General features: G+C 41.3%; 1 protein-coding gene across 11 annotated transcripts in view; it reads right to left on the bottom strand.

Annotated features, from left to right (window-relative positions):
- Positions 1–1,882: 1,882 nt before the first annotated feature.
- LOC119188214 (5'-AMP-activated protein kinase subunit gamma-1-like) overlaps positions 1,883–25,614 on the bottom strand; it is a 383,279-nt gene continuing 359,547 nt past the window's right edge. For all 11 annotated transcript variants that reach the window (XM_075895085.1, XM_075895099.1, XM_075895073.1 and 8 more), the window contains 12 exons: positions 24,986–25,089; positions 21,144–21,225; positions 19,221–19,279; positions 19,096–19,141; positions 18,886–18,937; positions 16,688–16,814; positions 15,862–15,942; positions 15,254–15,376; positions 14,101–14,172; positions 12,740–12,814; positions 4,351–4,444; positions 1,883–2,238 (listed from right to left, as the gene is read on the bottom strand). In XM_075895085.1, the coding sequence (XP_075751200.1) occupies positions 2,066–2,238; positions 4,351–4,444; positions 12,740–12,814; positions 14,101–14,172; positions 15,254–15,376; positions 15,862–15,942; positions 16,688–16,814; positions 18,886–18,937; positions 19,096–19,141; positions 19,221–19,279; positions 21,144–21,225; positions 24,986–25,089 (1,088 nt within the window). In that variant the 3' untranslated portion in view covers positions 1,883–2,065. The remainder of the gene's footprint in view (positions 2,239–4,350; positions 4,445–12,739; positions 12,815–14,100; positions 14,173–15,253; positions 15,377–15,861; positions 15,943–16,687; positions 16,815–18,885; positions 18,938–19,095; positions 19,142–19,220; positions 19,280–21,143; positions 21,226–24,985; positions 25,090–25,614) is intronic.

Genomic DNA, 25,614 nt, shown 5'->3' with positions numbered 1-25,614 from the left:
GCACAAATAACAAGGTACGATGAAAGACTAGACAAGCACTTGTAATTTTCTTTTGGGTCCCTTATCGTTAGCATTGTTAATGTTTGTCTAAAAGATGTACCATTTGCCACTCCAACCATTGTTTACTACTAACTGTTATTGTATGTGCACTCTATGCAGAATTGGAACACAATGAGAAAGAAACGTACAATGATTCTCAAACACCAACGAATAATTAGAAATGTTGCACGACACGAAAATTCAGGCAACGCGGAAGTTAAGGGAATGAGGGAAGCTTGAAGTAGTGAGAAACAAAATGGGGAATGTAGCTGGAGCCAACGTTTTGACAAGTGGACCTTTTGACAAGTGGACGTCAGGGCCTTCCTCAGCAGCGTGTTAATGTATGCCTTGGCGACTTTTCCCCAACCTCAAACATGGTCAAGGAGAAGAGTAAGCGTCGGCAAAGAAGGAAAGTGCGGAGGATGGGGCTATTGAGGAGAGAGGTTGAAGGGACATTTAAGGGATTGCAGTTTTACTAAAGTAAAGTAGCAGCAAAAAGAGCAGAGGAGTTCAAAGAGTGAATATCAGTTTGCTGATGGAGAATGGAGGAAGGGAGGGAAGCACTGTGCTAGGCCATCACCCCGCTAGAGTTGCAGAAAGTGACACCACTACATTAAAATGCACAGACTGCGGGTGTAGGCCTGGCGGCGATTTACGATTAGCAAAGGTAACTGCAAAAGCAGCCTCATGTTATTAAGAGCAGTGTTAATAAAAGCAGTCTACATGTCTTTAGGAAAATCCACAAAGTGTACTGCTTGTAGATTCGTGTTGTTGCTTTCCGTGTCCCATGCGGTTTTGTGGTTACCATTTACAATGAATCGCATTGCGTCAAGGTAGGGAGAGAAGAGACGTTTTAATTTGGCACCCAAAATATGGCCACAAGCTTGTGCATCTGTGAGTGTTTCCAAGACAAAATGGACACACATTTATGAAAGACAAGCCTCTTTATGGATCAGAAAAAGAGCTCTTCACATGTATGGTCTTCAACTATGTACAATTCGAGGAGAGATTTATACAGTAACTCTCCTTTCAGTTTTGGCTTCTTGGTTTCCAAACCAGCTTCACGGCGGGCATCTCTAAATAAAGTATGTTTCCAGGTACCAATCCATCCTGTCAATTCTTACAGCAATATGGCATTGACAAACCTAACACCAAACAACTTTTTTTTATTTCAAACAGCACAGTTGCTCCAAGCAAAATAGCTGGCAGTCTTTAAAAAAAAATTTAAATCAACAAGGTAACAGCAGAACACGATGGGCATGGCTCCGGCCATGCATACATTCTTGTGCATGCTATGTACACAGCCCCACGAACAGAAAGCAAAGGTGCTGCAGATGCAAATGTCTGCTACACACTTGCGCAATTCGGGGGACAAACATGATCAATTCCACAGCATAAAAGCTGCGTTCCAGCTACATAGAGGCAATTAGTGCACACTGCCTAATAATCTAGAAAGCCTCCAAACCGTACTCAGGCCTGAAGAATCATTCTGTCTGACAGTTTCTGCCTTTCGCGGCTTCCATCAAATTATTTCTCGGTCTGTTTGCGTTTACATGCAAGTTCACTGCTGAAAAATTCTTGCCTTCCAAACATTACCAGGCATTTCTGCATTTAGGTGAACAAACTTCTGAGTCAGTCAGGTGGAAAAGAAAAGCATTCTTCTCTGCGCACTGATCATCTTCGAGAAGGTTAATTCGCGTGCTGCTTGTGTTGCAGCTGCCACACATTTGCACGACAGTCACGACAAGGTGATGGGGAAAAAAAGACAACACCATGTAGAGCACCCCTTTGCAGCGAGCTGTCATTGGACGACGATGCCTGGAAAAAGTCTTCCACAAGGCTCTTTCTTTTTTTTTTATGTCGCTTGGCTGTTGCAAGCTACGCCAAGGGCTCTTGCTTTTCGGAGAGAAAGCTACTTCCAGGCAAGCCCCTTAGTATGGAAGACAGCAGAAACTGAACACTGCTGCAGTTGTTGCCTTGGAAAGACGAGGCGATGCATATCCTTGTCAAGCACTCGGTTTGGCCCTCAAGGTTCCTCAGGCTGTGGCTGGTCTTCGGAGGTGCTCTGGTTTTCTGAAGCCTGGCTCTTGTCAGCTGCCCCACCCCCATCATCGTCGTGCGACTCCTCGGACTCGTTCTCTTCGTGCACGGGAAGTGAAGTAGCCTCAGAGGCCCGGTTTCTGTCCGGCCGCTCCATGCCTGAAAAAGGGTCGATGAAAAGTGTAATTGCACAAAATTCAATTCAACCTGCTTAGCAGAAACGTTGCAGGCGATCAGAAAAAAAGCTCAGAAAACAGCTTGACAGGTCACAGCCATCATGTACATGAGTCATAATAGAAGTTGTTTGAACAGCAATAAGGACCTCAAACACAACAATAACGACCTCAAACAAGTTGGAAGACATCTCAATATGTGGACTTATTTTGTACATCTTTTACAGCACAATGTATTTCCATCCATCAGCTTTCCACTTTACTTTCTAAGAAAGGTTAGAATGAAAGTACAAACCTATACAGGCTATACACAATCATAGAAATGCAGACATGTCTGTGCAAAGCATCACTTATATTATGACACTATAAACACTAGCCAGAACATACTCCCAGCAACAATACGTACTGCCTTAACAAGTATCTGCACATGGCTCAGTGCTCATACAGAAATAGCCACTATGTAACAGTGCTTCCTTATATAGATAGCTGTCTTTATGGTGATTCCACGTAAGATAAAACAAAGCGCGGCTGGTCAACCTCTTAAACATGTTTCAAAATTTTATATATTGTTGCCTGATCAGTGGAAAGCAGAGATCCGCAATTGGTTTTGCTGAAAAAAATTTTTTCGAAGCACAGTAAATAAATAATGACGAAGAAATGGACCGCCACACTTACATGCTCTGCTGTTGTTTTTTTTTCGAATTTGGCAATGATTTACACAAAATGTATTAAAGCTATGTACCTCAAATTTCTTTAGCCATATAAAGATGTACTTGCCCTTACGTTGAAGCATATTTCGAATCTCTGCGTTGTGTAGAGTTTTTTATAAAAATTCTCAAATATTACATAGGAATGTTTTTTTTGCCTAGTTTGCAAGCTTTTATTTTAAAAAGGGCCTATGACAGAGCGGTGGAAATTGTGCATTACTTTCTCAGCATGCCGATTTATAAAACTGCCAAAGCTTATAATCACGCTAAGAAGAGCATCCAAAAGAAACTTCTGGCGACGATTAAAAAAACAACCAGTTTTGATATTTTTTTTTATAGTTTCTCCACTTATTCTCCTCCACATAAGTTTTAACAATCAATAAAAACATGTTGCATAATATGGTTTCACTTGCAGTTGTGACCCGTCAAAAAATGTCCTTGCGCAAGGATAGGCAATTGTAGATTGGACTTCCTGCCCTCTAAGTACAAAATGCAAGCCTATACTTCAGTTTCATAAAAGGCAAGCAGCACTGATATAGCTGTCGATTAACTCAGGATGTCAATTCAGAAATGATTTAGTCACGGCAGCGGCCACGAGAATGGGATTATTGAGCAAGCTGATGTGTAGGAGAAAAAGTGAGGAAAGAATGAAAAAATCAAAAATGTTTTTTTCTAATCGTCGTCAGAAGTATCCCTTGCATGCTCTTTTATTGAAGTTAGCATGATTATATCTTTTTATTGAAAAGTATTATTAATATACACTTTGGCAGTTATATAAGAATGCTAAGAAAGTAATGCGGAATTTTTACCTCTTCGTCATAGGCCCTTTTTGAAATAAATACCAGCAAACAAGGCAAAAAAAAAACATTTTTAGGTCAAGTTTGAAAATTTCTATTAAAAAAAAATATACACTATGCAGAGAATCAAAATATAATTGAACGTAACTACAAGTACGCCTATATTAAGCTAAACAAATTCGGGTATGTAGCCTTAACAAATTTCGCGTAATTCATCGCTGAAGTTAAAGAGAAAAACAGCATAGCAGGTAAGCGTGGCACTCCAGCCCTGCTCCACCTCTGTAAGAAGTTTTCTTTTGCAAGAAAACTTCTTACAGCAAAAACATTTGCGGACTTCTGCTTTCCAATGATCAGGCAATATATAAAACTTTGAAAAAGATGTGAGCGATCAACCAGCCATGCTTTGTTCAATCTTGCAAGGAATCACCCAGTATACTTGTTTAAAATTTTTAGTACATGACTTAGCAGTGCCTCATGCAAGAGTGCCCTTCTTTGCACAAACTGTAGGAAGGACCCAGTCACAGTAAAAAAATTTGATCCCTATTGGGGCTGACGAGTACTAAGAAATAGCAACATAACGTCAGAATTACACACCAAGTGGCTTGAGAACCAAGAACGAGAGAATGTCCGAGAGTGAGATGATACCAACAACATGGTCCTCTTCATCCACAACCACCAATCGATGCACCTAAATGAACAAAAAGAAAACGAACGAAATGTTAATTTTCTCATGTCAGACAGACTAGGCATGTTGGTACATTAGAAAATAAAACCTTTTAATTCTCTCTTGAAAATGTATAGGGAGAGTTCAGACGAAAGGGTAAAGGTTGCTGTAGCAGCTCAAAAAAAGACGCCAAGCCTGCGCAGAGCGTGCAGCACAGTCAAAGCTAAAGCTGGAAGAGTGGCTTCTCAGACACTCTGCTAAACACTCTTTGGGTAACTGCTACAAGCACACTTGCTGGGTGCCCACTGCACGATAAATAATCATAATTTTCGTTCAGTAAGCCGATATTCACTGTGCTATCCTTTGTCATTCTTCAGAGAAGCGTAGTATCCGCTACAGACTTGTAGGAAATTTTGTGCAAATATTTTATACAGTGCCCGACGATGAGGTATACCTGATGTCGGTATGTGTTCAAGAGTGTGTTCAAGAGCAAGCTTCTATAATGAGCTGGAGCACTGGACGACCCACTCGTTATGCTAACCGCATTGTGCGACGCCTGGTTTTTCCTTAGCTCTTCTAAAACACTTTATTACTAATACTAACACAATTCCTTTCCTGACATCAAGTCTGCCTAAGGCAAGTTTTGAAATTAGTTTCAAGCACCAGCGTGGCTCTGCGATAGAATCCTGGGCCGGCAGGTAGGGGACCTGGGTTGAAATCCCGCCGTGTGCTTGGCGTTTTTCTAAGGTTTTTTTTTCTTAGTTCGTGCGATAATGGTTATGGACACCGGCAGCGGTGACGGACAACTATGGCGCCGCACACGACTCTTGTTGTGATCTCACAACAGTGTTCACTTTAAAAAGACCCATTGTTCCCAGCACAGCAGTGTGGCAAGATTAACTATGAACTTGGACAAGCATTAAAAAATTGTAACAAGTTTACGCGACGTTTTGATTTTGAAAATGTACAACAATAAAAAAAGAAACAGCAAGCATCAGCAAAAAATCTATGTACAAAACAAAATGAATGCTTTCGCCAACACTTTATAATTCAACAAGAAAAACACACTGAAAAGTGTATAATATGAAGAGGAAAACACCATATAATTAGTAGCACTAGTAGCACAAAAAAAAAGAACTGTTCAAAAGGGTAAAACCCTATTGTAGAAGTGGAAGACATTGAACATTTATTGCAGGAGCAGTAAAACACGGATCAAGTTATTATTTCCCTACATTTCTTCTAGTGCGACACCATTTTATTCAGTCGAATATTTATACCACTCTTCGCAGCTACGTTTATGGTAAGCAAATTTAGGCTTCTGATTTCGCCGACTCACTGGTACAACTTTCCAGTTGCTCGTCGTGCTCTCTCTTTATTTTTTTATTTTCGCTTATATGTATTTATCCTGCACATATAGCTATTTCGGTGATTTCCACATTCACTATAGGGCATTTCATTCACTAGTAATGCACTTGTTGATGACTTTGACTAGATGAGTGTTGAAGTCAAACCTGGGGGAATCAATAAGTATAGTTAATCACACATTGGGAAATGTGCATTCAATCAAAGGTGATTACCCTAGAAACAATGCTAAAAGTAAATATGTGCATTCGTTTTTTTCAATGCCCATGTGTACTTAAATGACAATTTTTTATTAAAATTAAAATATCTTCAGAAATTGAAGAAGTAATTAAATTTCCACTTCTTATGGGCTTGTTTGTAAATGTCAAGTCACTTTCTTGGCCTCCTTTTATGATTATGTGCACTTGATTGAAGTCTGTAAGTAGTCTGACAAAATGGTATCAACTAAGAAATGACCCTGCATGCATTGTGCATGGGTGCATAACCTTTAAGGTTGAATCATGTTAACATATCTACATTGTTCATTCTGACAGCATTCTTGTAGATGATAATTAACCTGTAAGCATAAAGCTTCCGCATTTTATTGGTTTTAAACTGGGAAAAAAGGCCTTCAGTAAGGGCATGCCATGGTACATTAGGAATCAACCTTATCGCAAATTTTGGGCCACAAGAATCTTGGGTAAATAATGCTTCATACAGTCGAACCCCTTTATAAGAGACACTAGTGTAAGAGACAAATGGGTACAAGAGACACAAGTGTACCTACTGTAAAACACGGGTTGATAAGAAAATGCACATGAGGTACTCTGCTTATAAGAGACATCTCATATAATAGACAAGAACTGCTGCCCAGAGCATGCCTCTTATAAAGGGGTCTAGTAAACTCCGGCAGTGAGACAGACAGAGAAACCAGGGACGTGTTGTAGATCCATCATTGATGATTCATATCTATGACGACACAGCACATGGTTAACTCTATTCATTTTTGATTGTATATTAATTTGTGCATCCCTATTAATAGACTAAGAAAATTACTCCTAAGCATTTCATAGAACGCATGATTTCAATTCGCTCATCTTTAAACTTATGCACAATATCCTTCACAACATTGTTTCTTGCTCAAGAATTTACTGCTTTAGTTTTGTTTATGCCAATTTTCAAGCAGATGCGGTCACCGACCAAGTCAAGGTGACTTGGTCATTTTGACATGATCCCTTTGAGCATGGTATTAGAATATGTTAGGTGGAGCGAAGCTCGGCCTCTGCTGCGCAGCCTCCCCGCCGAACACGGAGACGCGTTTCGCTTTTTTTCCGACAGGCAGCGCTGGGTGTATCGAGGCTTCAGGTCAGCCGCGTCAACGGGGGCCGCGTCGCTTACAAAGCTGCATTTGCGACAATTCTTCAACTGCTGGCCGTTCGTTTTTATCAGGGTAACCACATATATCACTCTGATTGGAAAGTAAATGCACAACATCAAGAAAATTCAGTGGCGGTAGCCAACAGATGGAAACACATAGGAAATATAGCTTCTGCGAACAGTGATAATGAGTGTGCAGGTGAACACGAATTTCAAAAATATTTTAGCTCGTGCACAAATAATTCCACCGTGGCAAATTGGGTGAGGCCGCCGTGACGAACTGGCTTAGTAATCACTGGGTTAGCAGCCGAGCACCTTAGCAACTGATCCACCGTGGCAGACCCGAACTGGGTTAGTCAAATAGAAAAAGATATTCACTGAAGAAGAAAGCGCTGTTGTGTGTGTGTGGGGGGGGGGGGGGCTGACGCTTCACTAAATGATGGTTGTCAGAAGGAAGGAACACTCTTGACATTAGTAGGTTAGAAATTGCTCTCATGGGCTGTCGTTGGGCATGCCCCATATCTGATTATGCTTGGCACGTGTAAAGTTAAGTTTACACGCGCTGGCTGGCGCGTGGTAATGAAGGTTGACGTACGTTTAACGACCAATCCATCATGGCTCACCATGTGCCATTCCGATTGTGCCTTTCGTTATTCGTCACAGACATGCTGTTCAGATCTTTGTGCCCTGCTAGGGGTGCACAAACGTGAAATGGTGCCAAGCAAACGGTCAGAATGACCACCCTTGCTTACCTACGTTTTTGCAGTTATATAATATGTTTTCAATACATAGCCTTGTGAAGCCGCCAAAATTTGGCAACTGCCAGGTACAGATTAGTGAAGAGCCACGCCTTTTGAGCCTCTCTGACCTAACGTCAGCATTTCAGGAATCTGCTCCTCTAGAGTCGCGTCTGGAGGGACTGAAACATAAACTAGACGGCTTAGTGGAAGAAGAAGCTGAGTGTGAGAATGTCTTTTCGGATATATCCTCGTCGGATAATGTGACTGACTGTATAATTTATTATGTGGTAGGATTTTTGTGCAGGAAGATATTGAAGAACACCACTTGTCAACAATGCCGCAATGGCTTGGCAGCTACAAGTAATGCAGCGTCGAAGCCTGAAGCTGCATTAGTAGCCTGCAAGACGCGAGGGGGGCTGGTACACCCGAACACTTGCCTGTTTATGTTCTTAAAGGAAGTTGAAGCAATATTTTGCAAACATGCAGGAGAAAAGCACGCATATGACATGACAATATACTATGTAGTAGAAAATTCCATGTTATCATTTCCCTGTCATGAGCACAAAGTGGATATTATGTCGAAAGTGTTTCATTATTATGTTGGAGTCAGGATAAGGCAATACTGTAAGCAGCTGCGGAAGGTTGACGCAGACAAGACGCAGAAGCTACGAAAGCTTTCAAAGCTTGTCTAGTGTGTTGTGACTTTTATCCTGTTAGTGCATGTTGTGCTGGTACAGATGATGCACTGTCTAATGAATAAAGTGTTTTTTTTTTTCTTTTTACTACCACCTTGAGTACTATCCTACATTCTTTCGTATCATTTAGCCGCACCACACAGTACTCGAGCTAAAGCCGCTATTTCAGGCAAAAATATGTAAAATTCGTAGATCGTGCCAATACTGTGATAAAATTCTTGGCGCACCGTAACCTATATATCTTGCAGTCTGTTTATTTTGAATATATCAAAGAGCGGCCATCGGTCACAAGCTGTCGCCCACTTTATTGCATTCGCTTTCAATCCTGCATTTTCGACCTGGGAGCGGCGAGTCACGTGCTACTGCACGCCTTGAAAGACCTAAATAGAGTTATTCTATTCCATTGCATTAGAGCATTTGTTTTCTCGCAGATGTTTACGGAATTTGCAAATAATTGGTTTGTAATAAAAGATTCTGGTGGGTCACTTGATCTCATATGTGAAATGCCCCTTACGCATGATACCTGCTCTTTATATGATCTGACCGCAAATACACCAATTATTCTTTCGAGGGCAAATGAAGGGTGAATTCCAACACGCGCCACACAACTGCATATTAAATTTCGCAGACAAAATACGGGAACGATCACCTAGCCCACGGTGTTGCCGAGGCCGAATGTGGTGTTTATGAGCTTCACGCCGCATGCCGAACAGTCAGGCGTAAAACACTACGAAGTCTTTATATTTAACATATGATATTACCCTGCCACATAATCCTCACAGGGCCTTGCGATACAGCTAAACACGCTAAAACACTGAATGTTAGAAGCGTCAGGTATGCGCTGGGTATAGCCAGGCGGCCTCCGTCCCGCGCGCGCCTCCTTCCGGCAAGAAAGGGAAAGAGGTCCCCGATTTCTCCTCACTCCAATGCGCCGTCGCTTCACCTAAACTATTCTAACACCGTGCCCTTGAGTTTGAACAAAACCCATATAGGCCCTAAAAAGTGTGTCTTTATTAATAACCTTGACTTGGTCAGTCACTGCGCTTCGACACCCTCATCTTGATACCTACCTGACAAGTTAAACTCCTGACTACGTAACTTTCACGCAATTTTGTTGCAACCACTGACATATGTATTGCAGAAACTTATTTCCTACAAAACATAATTTATTTTCCCTGCTACCGGTGATGAGCACAGTAATGTTGTCAGCATATGTTGACCGGTTATTAGAATGAAATATCTAATTTAACTACGATAAAAACAACAGAGAGCTTAAATGTTGCCTTGAAGCACTCACGACCTAATGCACTGGGCATCCGGTCGAGCATTATTGTGTGCTACAATGTGTTTGAAATGTTGAAGGCATGATCATATCAAATAAATAGCAATCGTCCTTACACCATAGTGACTCAGTTCATTAAATGCAAAGCATTTCTTTGAATGCTGCAGGCACCTTTAGCGTATCTGTCTACCTATCTATCTAGCCGCCTACGTATGGGTGCTCTTGTGATCCCACCCTGGGCTTGGAGTGGACCAAAATTAGTGTGTGAGGGTGTCACAAACGACTCCAATTTTCGGATCGTCCGCGGGCCCCATCTTTCAAGGAAGGGCGCTATTGTGTTGGGAGGACGACATCCGGCAACTAACGACCCAGCGTGGCGCCGGCTTGTCTTCCCTGCACCTGTACCGAAAGGGGCACGGGCGGTCTTAAAAAAGGAAATTACCTCCCGATGGGACGGGAGAACGCGTACGCCCCTGAAAAAGTTTGGACTGCATCGGAATAGGCAGTTGACGTACAGCCACCAAGAAGTGCGGTCGTCAGTGTCGCGAGTCTCGCGTAGGCGGCGAGCATGAAGTGACCCGCGCAACGTATTGAGACGGCTGCAATTGCGGGCAACCTTGTCGTCTACCAAGCCGGCGAGATCTTCAGCGGCACCCGTCAACTCCCCTACGTGTACCAAAAGCTGGCCTGGTTCGTATGGAGCTTTTTATTGTGACTTTTTTTAAACTTAATTTATTATAACCAGCCTTTTTATTAAATATATGTAGTTGTGTGCACTGCGTAGCACGTAGAAATTCAAAAGCGCGACCATGATCTTATTCATGTAATTTTCGTTGTATCCCTCTTTTCTGATTTCCATCTTGTCGTCATTTTATTAACAATCCACGTATTTCTCTTTGTTTGTACCTCTTATGGTCTTCTTTTAGAGCATAGTTTGTTTTATAGCCGTTCTTTTTCATCGCGTATCAGTTCTCTTCCTCTGTTATTTTTGTTAACTCCTGCCTTTGCCTTTGTTTTAATTAAATGCTTGTTTGTGTGTAATCAAATCTCCATGTCTGCTCTATGACTGTGTCGATCAGGCTCATTCATCACCACAGGTGCAAACTCCGTACGGGTCGACAGACCTGCAAATAAATTTGAAATGTGCCACTTCGAGGCCTTTCAGGCATCGCAGGCCGAAGCGTAAAGCGGAAGCCTGCGAGTCTGCCGCATGTCAATGTTGGATCGGCGGGGGCCTCGCTCGAAGTGTGTGACAGAGGGTAAGATCGTCTGACAAATATGACTCGCTGGACACGACATAAAGAATGCGACAATCCTGCGACATACGTCGCCCAACCCTTTCCGCCATGCACGTGTGGCTCATACCCATATACCACGAGCGGGTATATGCCGCAAGTATGCGGGTATGTGCCAGAGTTGATTGACAGTTTATGTATACCCAGGAACGGCAAAAACAGACATAGGTAATTTCAACGTGAGAGCATTAAAGAGAAACTTTAACATTGGCAGCATTGACCCGACGAACACAAAAAGTAGGTATGTATCAGGACCCCAACAGGAATCGAACCCAAGCATCCTGCATGCCAATCTAGTGTTCTACCACAGAGCCACGCCAGATCTCGATACTTCTTTTTTAAGAAGACGCTATTCAGGCATAATACTCGTTAACGTCCATTGTGGCTGCAGTGCTGGCTGTCAAATCTTATAACAGTGCAACCTTACTCCTATCATACAGCCATCACATCTGGTTTATGTCAATTGAAGTGAAGTGCCATCCACTGAAGTTGCTCTATGTAGCAGTGTCCAGGGCTGCCATCCTCGCGAGCACAGATGCCACATATCAGCTTGCCGCTTCTGATGCTGCTAACACTCGTGTTGTTGCCATTTTTACACAAGTGTAAACCACTTGTTACGTAAAACATATGCAACTGTTGTACATATGTCTGTGCATACGATGTTTGTATATATCTCAAGCGTCATTTCGTAATGTTTCGCTAATTATACCACGCAGTCACCTCACCTTGGCATGCTTCGCATAATACTGCTTCCCGGAGTATATGGGATTTGCCACGTTTTTACTTATCAGTCATTATTGATTAAATCAAATGTTTTCAAAAAGCCAATATAAATTCCAAGGACAAGAAGCTTTTTGTCTATTGCATTTGTTACTTTCTTTTGCTTCAGCAATGCTAGCTCAGTAGATGTTTTCAGCCAGAACCCAAACTGATAAGTGGACAGAACGGAATGCTTGCCTTAAGATGTTATTCTCATGTGAATGATTTTGTTTCTATACCTTCAGAAAGTACTGGTAAAATGGAAATTGGCCTATAATTTCAAAGTGCGGAGGTATCGCCTCTTTTGTGTATTGCACTAACTTCTTCAATCTGTATGTGCTTATGGAAGACTCCAGTACTGAGATGCAAGTTGAACATAAGTATTAAGATGGGAGCTATTAAATCTATTACATATTTCAAAGCTTTTATTTGAAAACCTATAATACCTAAAGCTCCACTTCTTTTAATATTTTCAAATGATGAAATTATTTCAATTTCTGTTGTAGGAGATGTACACATCAACGTCGAGACTCCTGGTGTTCGGTAAATAGATGTGCTTGTTGAGTAAGTTAAACAGCTTAACGAATTTGCATAGTGTGTGCATGACGTAAACACTTGCACCATTCAAGAAATTCAAAACACATTCTAATTCGATTTCAGTTTTATGGAAAGGCATACGTAGACAGATTATTAATGCCGAGAGATCATCGCTATTGTAATCGATCTGTTTACACTAGACAGACTTAACATTTATCTTTGCCGCAGCAATTTTCTTTTTCGTAAAACAGCTCACAAAAACATCATTAGATAATAAAAAAATCAGAGCCTACCTCAGCCTTGACAATTCTCTCCATGACAGCCATTAGTGTGTCGTCCAACGTGCACTTGAGCACCCCTTCAAAATACTGAAACGGAAAGAAAAAAAACGGCATAAAAAAGTGGTTACATATATTTGTGTCAAGACAACAAAGCACTTACGAAAATATCAACACCTTCGGTAACAGCAATATGTTAATCCTGAGTTAATATCGTACATTTACTGCTCCTAATTAGCTAAATCAAAGCATCTAGTGGTACCGAGTGTCCAAAAATATACAGTATGTAGCGGGGGGGGGGGGGGGACGAAAAGGCGGAAGCATTTTATTGAAGACACACATTACCTAAAATTATCATCCGGTGATGTTCAACCGAAGCTGCACCATTCTTATTATGCCGTAATGTTTCATCAACCAATCTTTATGCTCTCTGTGTTTCTTAGTGCAGTGGAGAATTTTGAGTCTGCAGTGACTATCAAGTCTTATACACACAACACACACTGAAAACAATGGGAGTTGAGCATGAGAGCCCTTTGTATTGGTGCTTTGAGTGCTTGCAAGCCTTCCACGTGCATTCGCTGCCTCTCAACATGTTCGACTAGTTGACATGAAGGCCCTGCCACTTCTTTTGAATATTGAGCACTATTTGGATCCATAAAAACATCACACTTCAAACGAAAAAATGAATGAGTGCATAATACAGTTTCGAGGCTTTCTTGCTAGGCTTCATGACATAGTTTTCTTTTTTTTTTTTACTAAGGGCAACTTAAAATATAAATCTTACTCAGCTCGCGAAAATGATGCTTGAACCTGTCGCTATATTTCATAGTCTCTTTTTTTCCACCAGGATCTAAGCATACATTCTGGCCAGTTGTCAGTATCGTTAATGCTGTCCCATAACATACAGAGACCATAGAATTTTATCATTTCCAATACGACAATGCAACAAAAGCCCAATAGCATTTATTAAATTTTGACCATGTCACACTACTTTAGGCTGCACTCTTTTTTCATATATATTCACTTTCGGGACAAATAACTGACTGTAGCACCCGTTTCTTATTTTTCAAAGCCCGAAAAGTATGTGCATAAAGAGATGTAGCCAAATGCATCTAGCTCACACATCCCTGGTCAGTGCAAATGGCTCTCCCTATAGCAAAATTTCTTCTTATAGTAGAAATTCATTAAGCTATTGGTTGTAGTCAGCCTTAGAGTTCCTAGTTCTTGTAATAAAATTTTCACCTGAAATAGAAGTTTTATGTCATATTCAAACTTCATTCTATCTAGTTTTGTAAAAATATACAATGTTTTGATAGAAAAACGTCAAATCACTTCAATTTTAAAGACTGGTTAAGAGTGATTCCGCTAGAGCTTACCTGATCACGATGCTCCAGAGCTTTCTTGATTGTTATGTCAAGATTGTTGTATGTCTTTTCAGCTGCCAGGTTCTGCAAGAATCAAAAGAAATTACATGGGCGAACTTGAATTAACTAACAGTAACAATTAAGGTGTAGTCCCCAAACATAAATAAATGCAGCTAAACAATGAATATGACACTTTTACATTATCCATTATCAACTCATGAGAAAGAAAGCAAATACAGTCAGATAATGAAACTTATTTGAATCTTACAAAGTTTCAGGTCTAACAAAGAAATCTCATTGCACTCAAAATAATCATAGGGGATTCAGTGTTGTCATCAACCCGAATTAACAAGCTAACTTGACCGAAACCCAATCTAACCAAGCTTTTCTTGAAATAACAATGTACAAAGGCAGCAACTTCACCTAAGTTTGAGAAAGCCAAGTTTTTCTTCAAGCCTGTGCTCCATCCAACTCTATTGCGTTAAAATATCTAGGCTCTTTACGTTGACCAGACTGCTCGCCACACCATTGCACAGAACACAAACACGGTAGCGCTCATACGTACTGGTGGTAGTTTCTTTTATTAATTCATAGTTTATGCAACAGATCGAACTGATCATCTCCTCGCAACTTTCCTGCTCGGCCTGCTTGAAGAGTCACTACATTCGTTTCTCTTGTCATCGCATACTGTTAACCTGTCATAGATTCACATGACCACCTTCTTGGCCTGCATCATTCCATGCCTGGGCAGCTCTATGGCTACTTTTGTGGACTTGTCAGACATGCAGGCTTGGTTCACCACCAAAAATGCCATGGTAGCATCTAAATACGTTACAATTCTAGGTTTCAAATGACCGAAAAATGACTTTCAGAATTTCAGGAAGTTCTGGATTTAACTAAATAATTTCAGAATAGTCATCACTTTGTTAAATCAAGTTTTAACTACAGTTAATATCTGAAAACATATCCATCAAGCTAGAATAAATGGCAGTAAGCAAGATATAGAAACTTCACAACTCAGAGCAGTCCCAGGAAAGAGAAACATTCCAAGCATGAAATAACTGGAAACATTCAAACAAAAAATATTACGGGCCTCATGAGAACATACACGCTCTACAGAAGAGAACCTGGCAATTTGAAAGCTTCAAACAAGGCTGTTACTTACAATAACATCAAACTTGGCATAGATGTCGACGACTTTTCCTCGATCATCCACCACTGGCAATGCAGACACTCTTCTTTTGATGAATTGATTTAGTGCCACAATCAATGGCGTGCTAGGCTTTGTCTGTTGAGGGGTTAGAATAAAAAAGAAAAATAAGAAACCACAGACCATGTCAAACAGTGATCACACAAATAAGTTTTCTGGTGGTACAATGGTAGCAAGACTACCATTGAATAAACTTTGTGACCATCTCAACTGAATGGGAATCAACTACAATTTGAGCTTATCACTTTTGGAAATTGGGTAGGAATAATTATTTGGGCCTGGCATAGTTAATTTATCCATAAGTAAGAGACATTTATTTATATAGCTACCTCATCATAAGTAAAAAGAGCTGACCTATGCCTACCGAGAGGCTGCCATGCATACAAATGCGTTGCTGATGTTGCGAAAACTAATGAATTAGTAAACATCACTATTACTATCTTTCTGATGAAACAAAACATCATTACTATTTTCCTGATGAAATAAAACTATCATTATAACACTTCAAGGACAAGAATTTTGTTACAAGGAAGTGTTCATAGTTGGACACAAAATTATATTACCGTGGCAATATTTTCATATGTCCCAATCTTCAGCTCCCGAAGTGTCTGATCCAAATAGCTGGGATGGGGCAACTCGTAGTACTTCACACAAAATAAAAAAAAAGAAAAGAATTAGTACACTTCTAGAACATCCTACAGAAGCACAAAAAATGTTGACGGCAAGTACAAAGATCGCAAGGAACTAATCTATGCACAGTAATCAAATATCAGTAATGAAATGGCAACAAAAAGATAATAATTAATGGCCTATTCTAAATTTACTGCTGGGTGAAAGTGTATTCCAGATAAAGATGGAGGACTATATTCTGCCTCAGCAGCAGCTATCTTATCAATAGATTGATTGGCTTGAACTTCAATAATTGCCCAAAGCTATATCGAGTATGAATGTCCTAATCCTTTAAAATATGCATTTACAGGGCTTTGGGAAGAAAAACTTTTTCATGAATTAAATGTACATTTTAGCGTTCTCTATATTATGCCCATTTTTTAAAATTTGCTGGTGCTGCTGCCACCGCCGACATAGCCCCCTTCCCTTCTCCCCCATCTACTCTAGTATATACTTCACTTTCATTTTTTTGGCAGCCATGTTATAACTCTCTATAACCACCGCTGTTGACCCACACTTGATCTTTAACTGATGATGCTTTATTTATACCATTCAATTTTCTCCTATTACAACCTATGACATCAGATAAAAAGATACCAGAGGCTCAACAAAAATAATTTACATTTAAGACAGCTTTGGCTTGAACAGTGAGCTTGTAGATTCTACAGAACACAAACTGAGAATGGCTCTCCAACACTTGACCTTCTCTCGACTACTCACATAAAGGAAAAGGAAGCGGAGAATCCGCTTGTGTGTCAGAACGTAGAGTACGTTCCCCGTTTGTGGGTCAATGACTGGCAGTCGGTGCACCTTGTTGTGAATGAGCGTTGTGATCGCATCACACAGGCTGCAAAAGAAAGCAAGGAGTGACTGTGAGTACAGGCACACATACAGAAATAAAAACACAGCATCACTTCTTTGATGTTTGACTGACTCTTTCGGAACCGTTTCTAATGCTGCAATATCTCCAATATAATGCATCATTAATGAATAAAATTAAATTTTTAATAAAGCTAATTTAAATATGATTAGCAAAGGCCTTTTGCCACAACAAGCTAAAACTTGAAGAGGCAAGTGCAGCTTTTTTTTTTTGTAGAAGTCGCGGTGCTCATGACTTTCTTACTAAATTTTTACTACCTTATTTAGTGAGGTGTATGAACATCTAATATTTAAAAATCTGGCAGGCTATACTTTTTGAATTGTATTTGGTTAAAAATTCGCTGCACAAAACTTTTGTTTGCATTTGGATATAAGGAATAACACTTTCTTTAAGTGTAAAAGGACCGACAACTGGCCAGAAGGTTTGATTAGATCGTAATAGAAATGAAAAGACTACGAAATATAGTCACGAATTTCAGCATTTTTATTGCATTGTGAGTAAAAGTTGTATTTTTTAATTGCACTTAAAAGTGACAAAAACCGTCATGTGGTGCAGCCTAGCGGAAGAGAACTGAAGCTGGATTATGAAATATTAAGTTGATCACTTTCCTGCACGTAGTTGCGCAGCCCGATGCTGTGATGCGCGCCATTATTCAAAATTAGAGTATGTATATTATTATCCAGCTCGTCTCAATTCTGGGCTGCTTGCAACATAAGAGGAGTTTGCATGATGAGTGGACCAAGTTAACCAAGTCGAGCCGCAGGGCATGCGCAGTAAACCAACATGCTCGAACACAAACCACTCCCACGCTCATTGTTTGCAGCATGCGAGTATACGACATCATATCCGCTGTAGATAGAAAAATTTTGATTACAAATGTTCCGCAGCGTTTTTCACTTTGCCATTTTGTGATTAGACTCACTGAATGATAAGCTTTCCATAAAGAAAAATAGTACCATAATAATTGATTGTCGGTCCCTTTATGAGAATTTATTAGGTACTGTACAGGAGTTCCTTAGGGAACTTTTCTAGGATAATATCCTGACCATTATGCATTCTATGATATTGTTTCATTTAAAACAAATCAAATTTATTTGGCCCATATTTTTCGTATTTGATGCATCCTTTCCAACAAACATACAGGGCCGTAGCATTATACCTCGATCCTCGAGTGAGCTCAACCCAATGTGCATAGTGCAAGGAGTTCTTATTTACTACTGCTTTCATTGTCATGTTGAATTAGGTAGCTGGGAAACAGATTATTAAGCTCCTCAATTTATCTGTTGTTTTCTAAATAGCATTATGCGCATGCATAAAGTGATGTGGGCAAAAACTTGTAACCAGATGGGTTCCAAAGCAGACGTGTATAAGAGAGGAAATATTTTGTATTCAAATTGATAGCAGATTGTCATGTTTCTAAAATATTCACAAACCATCAGAAGTTTTTCTTTTACATGAGGGCACATGTATTGTTTACCGAATTAGCACCTATCAGTGCTTCAATTTCCAGAAGAATCCTTTGACAGGCACTAGTTCAGGTATATTCATCCTGCAATACCCCACAAGATAAAAGTGACCTTTTATACCGCTTTTACTAAAAGTGCATAAGGAAGATGTCGTTGAAATCACCCCAAATTGACGGTGATCATTCAAACTAGTGTTCACTATTTGCAGAAGACAAAAGATTCAAGCTTAAGAATAAGAATAAAAATAAAGAAGCACAAGAAGTTAATTGCCTTTGTAAAATAGTACTATCAGATTGCCTCGAGTGAAATTGGAAGCAGAATGTGCTACATTTGTTGCAGACTACAAGAAACAAAACAAAACAGAATAAATAGCAAGGTAGATAACACCGCAGAACATTCATACAGCAACATTTGCTTCCAAGACAGTTACCACTGGCTTCTGAACTGTCATAATTATGAAAGGTCACAGCAGTTCTTTTAGAGCACGTCACATTCATGTTCAAAAAAATTGCCGATATTTGGTGGTCAGTAAACATGCGGGAAGTTTAGTGTTCTGGCATGTTGAAACACACCTTGCATCAGGTCCAATGTGCACCAATGGCCTTGAGGTGTCATTGAGGACTTCTGTAAAGAAAAAGAGAAGTTCTCTTAAAACTTCTGTAGGTGCATTAGCATGTATAGCTGCAAACATGCGTATTTACTTTTTTAAGTGCCAGTGACATTCAATTTCAAGTGTTGTTTGAAAATGTTGTAGTGAGGTAAGGCTTTCAGATGTAACTTACTTCTCCATGCTTTGATCTTTTGTTCCTCCAGTTCGTCCATTCGCACCTGCAGTAAATTTTAGACGTCAGTTCCCAATATACTCAGAAAAGAAGAACCTTCAAGAAAGCCGATTCACAGTACTCACCAAGGGAGACTTGTAGTAGTTCCTCAGAATGTAAATAAAGTCTGTGATGGTCAGCATCCCTGGACGCAAAGTGGAAAGCGCAATGTCACTTATCAGAGCAACTGAGAAGCAGGATTTCGTAAGTAATACATATGCTGGCGAGAGCCAATCAACAGGATTACAAGGTTGCACCAACAAACACATTTGCTAGATAGCATCCATTAACAGAAGCAAAGCAATAGCTATGTGACATTCACCTACAAAGTATTTGTCGTAACATTCTCTCTCAGATTTCCTGATGACATTATCATTGAATTATTATTAAGTTCCAACAGCCACATTCTGTTCTCTGTTCTAGACATCTTACTGTGATGACCTCTAATAAACAATGCATGGGTTCTATAGAAAAACTATGTCATTATGAGGGTAATCTTTTTCTTTTTAGGTTTTGATCGCACGTATTATTTATTAGTGCCATTAGGTGAGCATCACCTTTAACCCAGCAATACCTGAACAAAGGTCAACATTAAGAAAAATGAGAGCGGTCACATTTATTTCTCGATGTCGAAAGTCACCCTTCACAAAAATTACTACAAAATGTTATTCAAGCTGTACCTCAATTAGCATGGTAATTATTTATCAAGGATTTCTCTAATTCCTTAATGATGGATAATTCTTTCTAGTATTTATTAGGAACACTACAAGATTTTCAATCTTGTAGTGTTGCATGTGTCAAGATTTTCATACTACATCAGAATTTAAATGTATCGATAGAGTACAGTGCACATGTTAATCAGGGCAATGCAGAGCTAATATTGACCCGGTGCAAAGCAAGCTTGTCGATAAATTGATGGCATATCACAGGTAAATGGAGTTTGTGAAGGAGCCAGTCTAGATCAGGAGTTGGCAACCTTTGGAGGTGCAGGGCCAAATTGCATGAAACGGACAAGGCAGGCGGCTGCATGGCAAGTCAAGAGGGAGGGAGCTTTGCAGGCTAGCTTGTCAGTTCACCAAACAAGTTTGCTGAACTGACAATGATGTACAAATTTCGCCTAACTTTGGCTGAATTCTAGCCAAGTCTGAGTATGGGGCACAATGCCAAATGGAAACCATTTGAGGTCCAAATGTCATGTTGGTCTTATGATAGAAGCGACAGGAGGAAAGGGGGGCTCTGACGCCATGCCGAGAACAGCATAATACTGCCTCGTGGGCCGCGTGCGGTCCTGCGGCCGGCAGCCTGCAAGTTGCCGGCTCGTGGTCTAAATGATCTGAAATGTAATACTAAAATGAAAAGGGACTAGAAGAAAAGCCAAACAGAAAAAAAAAGGATTCCTCTAGCTTTTATTTAGACGACTAAGGTTGCATGGCGGGCTTGTTTTAGACTTCTGCCCTCGTCCTGGGCTGTGCCATTACACTTCAGATCCTGAAGAACCAGTCAGCCCAACCTTCGACATTACTAATTTTATGAAGGCGAGATAGCCGGCCAACAACTATAAACTGAGTGGCTGCAAAAAGTGGCACAAGCACGACCAACTTTGCCACTCCTACTGGAAAGCAAAGCTCTTCGTACTTTCGAAGACTACAGAATTAGAGACACCACGTTTTATAAAGGATACAAGAGTTAGGTTGGCCAAATCGGTAAGCTTGATGGCACTGCACACATTTTATGAAATCGCAACGGCACAGTTTTAAGAGGTGTGGGAGGCCACACCACTCATGTTATCAACATCGATTCCCAGGTGGTGCATTAGGAAGCCCGCATAAGTTTCGAAGGGTGCAGCAAGGCACGGTGTATAATATACAAGCAGATATTGAACATTTCAATTTTGTGGAATGTTTATAGCATTCTTATGACACATTCGCGAGATAACGTTTCCTGAATTTAGTACAAATATGTCTCGCATATTCTAAAGTTTTCTTATTGTCTTGATGAGCTAGACTCACCGATAAACTCCTGCTTGGCGCTGTCCCAGAGCGGAGCTGCTCTCACACCATTGCTCACAAGGGCAAAAAAGGCTTTCTTTACCTGGAAAATAAATAAACATAACATCGCAAGATATGCATGTGTAATAATGGAATAGACGAAAGGTATACAGGCAAGTGACATTGCATGGCCCTGAAGTGGTGACAAGCTGCAGACTAATATGCTTCAGAAACATCCCAGCAATGGCTTCACACGCTCCAGTGAACATCTAGCCTTCACTGGTACAATCACTCAATCTTGGTTCTTAGACTACATGGTGCTCTAGTGACCAGCAAGATGCATTACCTGTTGCCACTATTTTCCAGTGACATTAAAACTGCCATTAGAGTCTCCATTAAAAGCCAACTCATTTGCAGAGCTGCATAATTTATTTCAATGTTAGTGATAATTGTTACACAGGCAGTGCACGCACGGTATATAGAGAGTGCCTGAAATGCTCTGTTACAAAGAGATACAAAATGTAAAAAAACATCTTAAAATGCCCACCATGACTGAGTCATGTTGCATGTTTATCATTACTTCCATCTAGTGTGGTTACATCTGAGCAATGAACTAGGAAGGAATGCAGCTGCAATTAACTAGAAAAGCTGCTCAAGCTTTGCAACAAACATCATCTGTGCTGGGCATAAAACTAGAAGCCCACTGTATTTTGCAAACACTGAAAATTATCATTATTAAAAGCAGCAGAGTTTAGTTAGTAGTGCCTATGTGTAAAATAAATTTGTGAGAGTATACTTAAAGGAAAAAAAGTGCAGACAGGAATAAGTGTACATATTTAATTTATATTATGTTAAAAAAAGATACATTACTGTTACTAACACGAAAAGGAAAGGTTCAATAGAATGGAAACTCAAAGTTAATAACTTCAGAACTTTGCCTCTTGAATGCATATACAGTAACTCTTAATCAGGAGCGCCAGCTGAGAGGAGAGGGGTGAACGACCGCGTATTCCTGAATTCCTGAGGGGGGGGGGGGGGGCACAGAGTAAGTCCCACACTGTGGCATAATAGGGAGGGGGTGCTGCGACACGGGGGAGGGGGGGGCCAAAGACAGCCCCATACTTTGACATAACAGGGAAGGAGGCGCTGCGACAAACCTTCGTCTCCCCCCCCCCCCTCCCTAAGGAGAACTTAGCGCCCGCCTATGGTTTCGACTTTTTCAAGTTCCGATTGATATGCGGGGTTTAACGTCTTAAAACCACTATATGATTATGAGAGACGCCGTAGTGGAGGGCTCCGGAAATTTATACCACCTATGATTCTTTAACGTGCGCCCGAATCTGAGAACACGGGGCTACAACATTTCCGCCTCCATCGGAAATGCAGGCGCCGTAGCCGGGATTTGATCTCGCGACCTGCGGGTCAGCAGCCGAGCACCTTAGACACTAGACCACAGCGGCGGGGCAACTTTCAAGCTCCGAACAGGCCCCAAGAGGATCATATACGTCAGCTCTAACTCAGCCCGCCGTTCATTAATAATAAACATCTTTTCTGTGAACCCATCCCTGGCTTTTGTCAAAGAAATATTCTTAGCGCCACGGATTATGCAGCCGTGGTTGCCTGGAGAATGACCTTCAAGATCCGGCGATTATTAGCGCAATATGGCCTCCGATCACGTATGTCATATCTGCGATCACCAGCCCTTGCACCCTTTATATTCGTCATTGTCGCGCGTGTACTTCCGGGTTCACTGCAACGCCAAAACTAATTTCTAGGTTGTTTCTTATCTCTCCCAAAGTGTTACTGCGAGAAGCCCATCCGACGGGTGGCGCTAGCTTACGCAATTTCTGACGCTTCCATCGCGCAGGCGTTGCGATTGAACGAAACAGTGCGGTGCGATTTGCCGTGCAGGAAGGAATAGCGATTTGCCGAATTCGCCGAAAGATGCAACGGAAGTTGGCAATCGCACGCGTCACGAGAAATTAAGCCCAAACCACATAAGCACGAAAATGCACGCGACAGCGACGAGCGACGCGACGTAGATCGGCGTCGCGCGATCAGTCGCTAGCGCAGGCAAACCTCATTCACGCGACGGCTTCGGCGAGCGAATTCCACTGTTGCTGGCATGAGGCCGTCAACTCGCACCAAGAAAACCGCGTAGCGAGCGGCATGCAATTTAAAAATAAGAAATATTGTTGTGTAATGAAACGGAAAGTGTTTATTATTACCTTGCAGCACTTTTTGTATGCACATGCGTAATAAACATTGCGTTATTTCTTGTTGCGCATACGTGACTCGGGCAGGGTCACGTGCACCTATGTAGTCTTTGTCTTTTCCGGTTTTTCGCTATTGGCTGCTTGAGCCCAGCACTTCCGGGCGATGAGCGACGGTTTCCAAATCTGGAGAACCGAGCGATCGCGCGAAAACGCGCGAAGGCCCTGTTTCGTCGCTCATAGCGTCGCTCGTCGCTGTCGCGTGCATTTTCGCGCTTATGAGGTTTGGCCCTTAAGCACTTTCGCGACCTACGCGGATACAATATAAAAAAAAAAGAAAACGATAGCCCATCACCGTCACCTTTGGTAGCGTCAATTACATTCCCGTTGGGGCAATCATGAAATAGGCGGAGGCAGCGGAATCTAGCGATGATCTCCCCCACCTTTTCTCTCTCTCTCTTTTTTTTTTTCCTTTTCTCTTTTGAAGCTGATGTGTGACAGTGACCGGCGCTTCGGGGAAGCAGCGCGCAGCGAACGCCGGGCGCACGGCGCGCGCAGTTGAGAGCGATGCGCTGACGTCACCGCGCGGGCTGACGTCAGTGTTTTCGCACTTTCGTCCGCTCTTGGCATATACAGCGAGAGATAATCAAGTCCGTAGTAAAACGGAGAAACGGTGGAAACAAAAGGTCAAGGCAGGGCCAGACACATTGCCAAGACAAAAGAACGTTATATCGTTTGAGCAAGATGTTTAACTTTACACGACTGAGGAGGTTTTGGCTAACGGTTGTTCGATTAAACGAAGCGGCAAATGCAAGAAACCAGGCCGACAGTTGTATTTACTAGTAATATCCCTTCGCAAACGTATATTTCAATGTAGGCGACGAGAGCGCAAGTGTAACGGAAGGAAATATATGCGATATCAGACAGCCTCGTTACAGATTAGTTTACATGCACTGAAGTAGCACAAGCGAAGGCAACAAAGGTAAAATTAAGGCGGGAAGTTTCAACGACAAACAAAAAAAAGCCACAGTTTCGCCAACAGGGCGAAGCAATGAATGCGATAGCAACATGTTCAAATGTTTTACGAAGAAAGGCTGGCATCCGATCTCGCGTAACTCCACAAAACCTTAAGAGCACACTGCCGCTCCAGGTACACCTCAGGCAATTTTTTTTTTCGTGTTGAGAGCGCAGCCCGTAGAAGCTCCAGCCTGCTGTTAGGGCACAAGGTGAGCGCTGATCGTTGCAGCGATAGCGGGGCAACCATAAGCGCCCCCCCCCCCCTTCCCCTTCTTCGCTCACGAGATAAGCGGGCGAGCAGACGACCCCGGCAGGAAAGGCGAAGTTCGCTTCGCAGAAAGAGGAGGCTAGCACACACACATACACACTCGCATACATACATACATACATATATACACACACACATACACACTCGCATACCTACATACATATATACACACACGCATACATACATACACACACACACACACACACACACACACACACACACACACACACACACACACACACACACACACACACACACACATATATATATATATATATATATATAAAGCTAGCCGGGAATGTGAATATAATTGCTATCGCAATAAAAAGGAGCAAAGGAGAAAACAATATAAAAAAATATCTCACCAGCAGTTCTGTGTCGAAAACAACAAGTTTGGCACTGACAGGAATGAGATCGTAGCAGCGGTAATACTTGAAAAACTTTACAAACAGCATGTTTTCATCTTCACCTGCAACACAAGAAAGAGATAAGAGACAAAATACACGTCAAGGGCACATCGTAAGTTGTCGCTGCAATATATATATAGAAGATGCCACTGCATGCTGACACTGGGAGCTCATTCTGCGCTTAAACATATGATAAATATCTGTTGTTTTTTCCCCTTCCAGCTTCAACCAGAACGTCTCGAACAAAATGTTCGTGATTAAAAAAACAGTGAGTAAGCTCCAAAACAGGAAAGAAAAAAAAAGTTTTCTAACACGAACTCAGAATTAATCTGTCGTCGTAAAGCGCAGGCACACCAAACCGGTAGCACGCTAAGCCGAAAGAATAACATTAACAAGTTCTCTACAGACGGCTTTTTATTTTTTTTGCTTTTAGTACCGGTAGTCATTTTTTTTAATCAACTGGCTTCGCTGAGAGGCTTCATTCGAACAAATGAAAATGCAATCGTATTCAGGGCCGAATATCTGGATGCGTGCGCACATACAACGGGCGACCATCCCCTGAAGTACGTTTATCTGATTTTCATTTG

The sequence above is a fragment of the Rhipicephalus microplus genome, chromosome 1 (assembly GCF_043290135.1).
Source record: "Rhipicephalus microplus isolate Deutch F79 chromosome 1, USDA_Rmic, whole genome shotgun sequence".
NCBI classification, from domain to species: domain Eukaryota; kingdom Metazoa; phylum Arthropoda; class Arachnida; order Ixodida; family Ixodidae; genus Rhipicephalus; species Rhipicephalus microplus.
The sequence above is the reverse complement of the archived record's forward strand: the minus strand, read 5'-3'. Positions and strand labels throughout refer to the sequence as shown.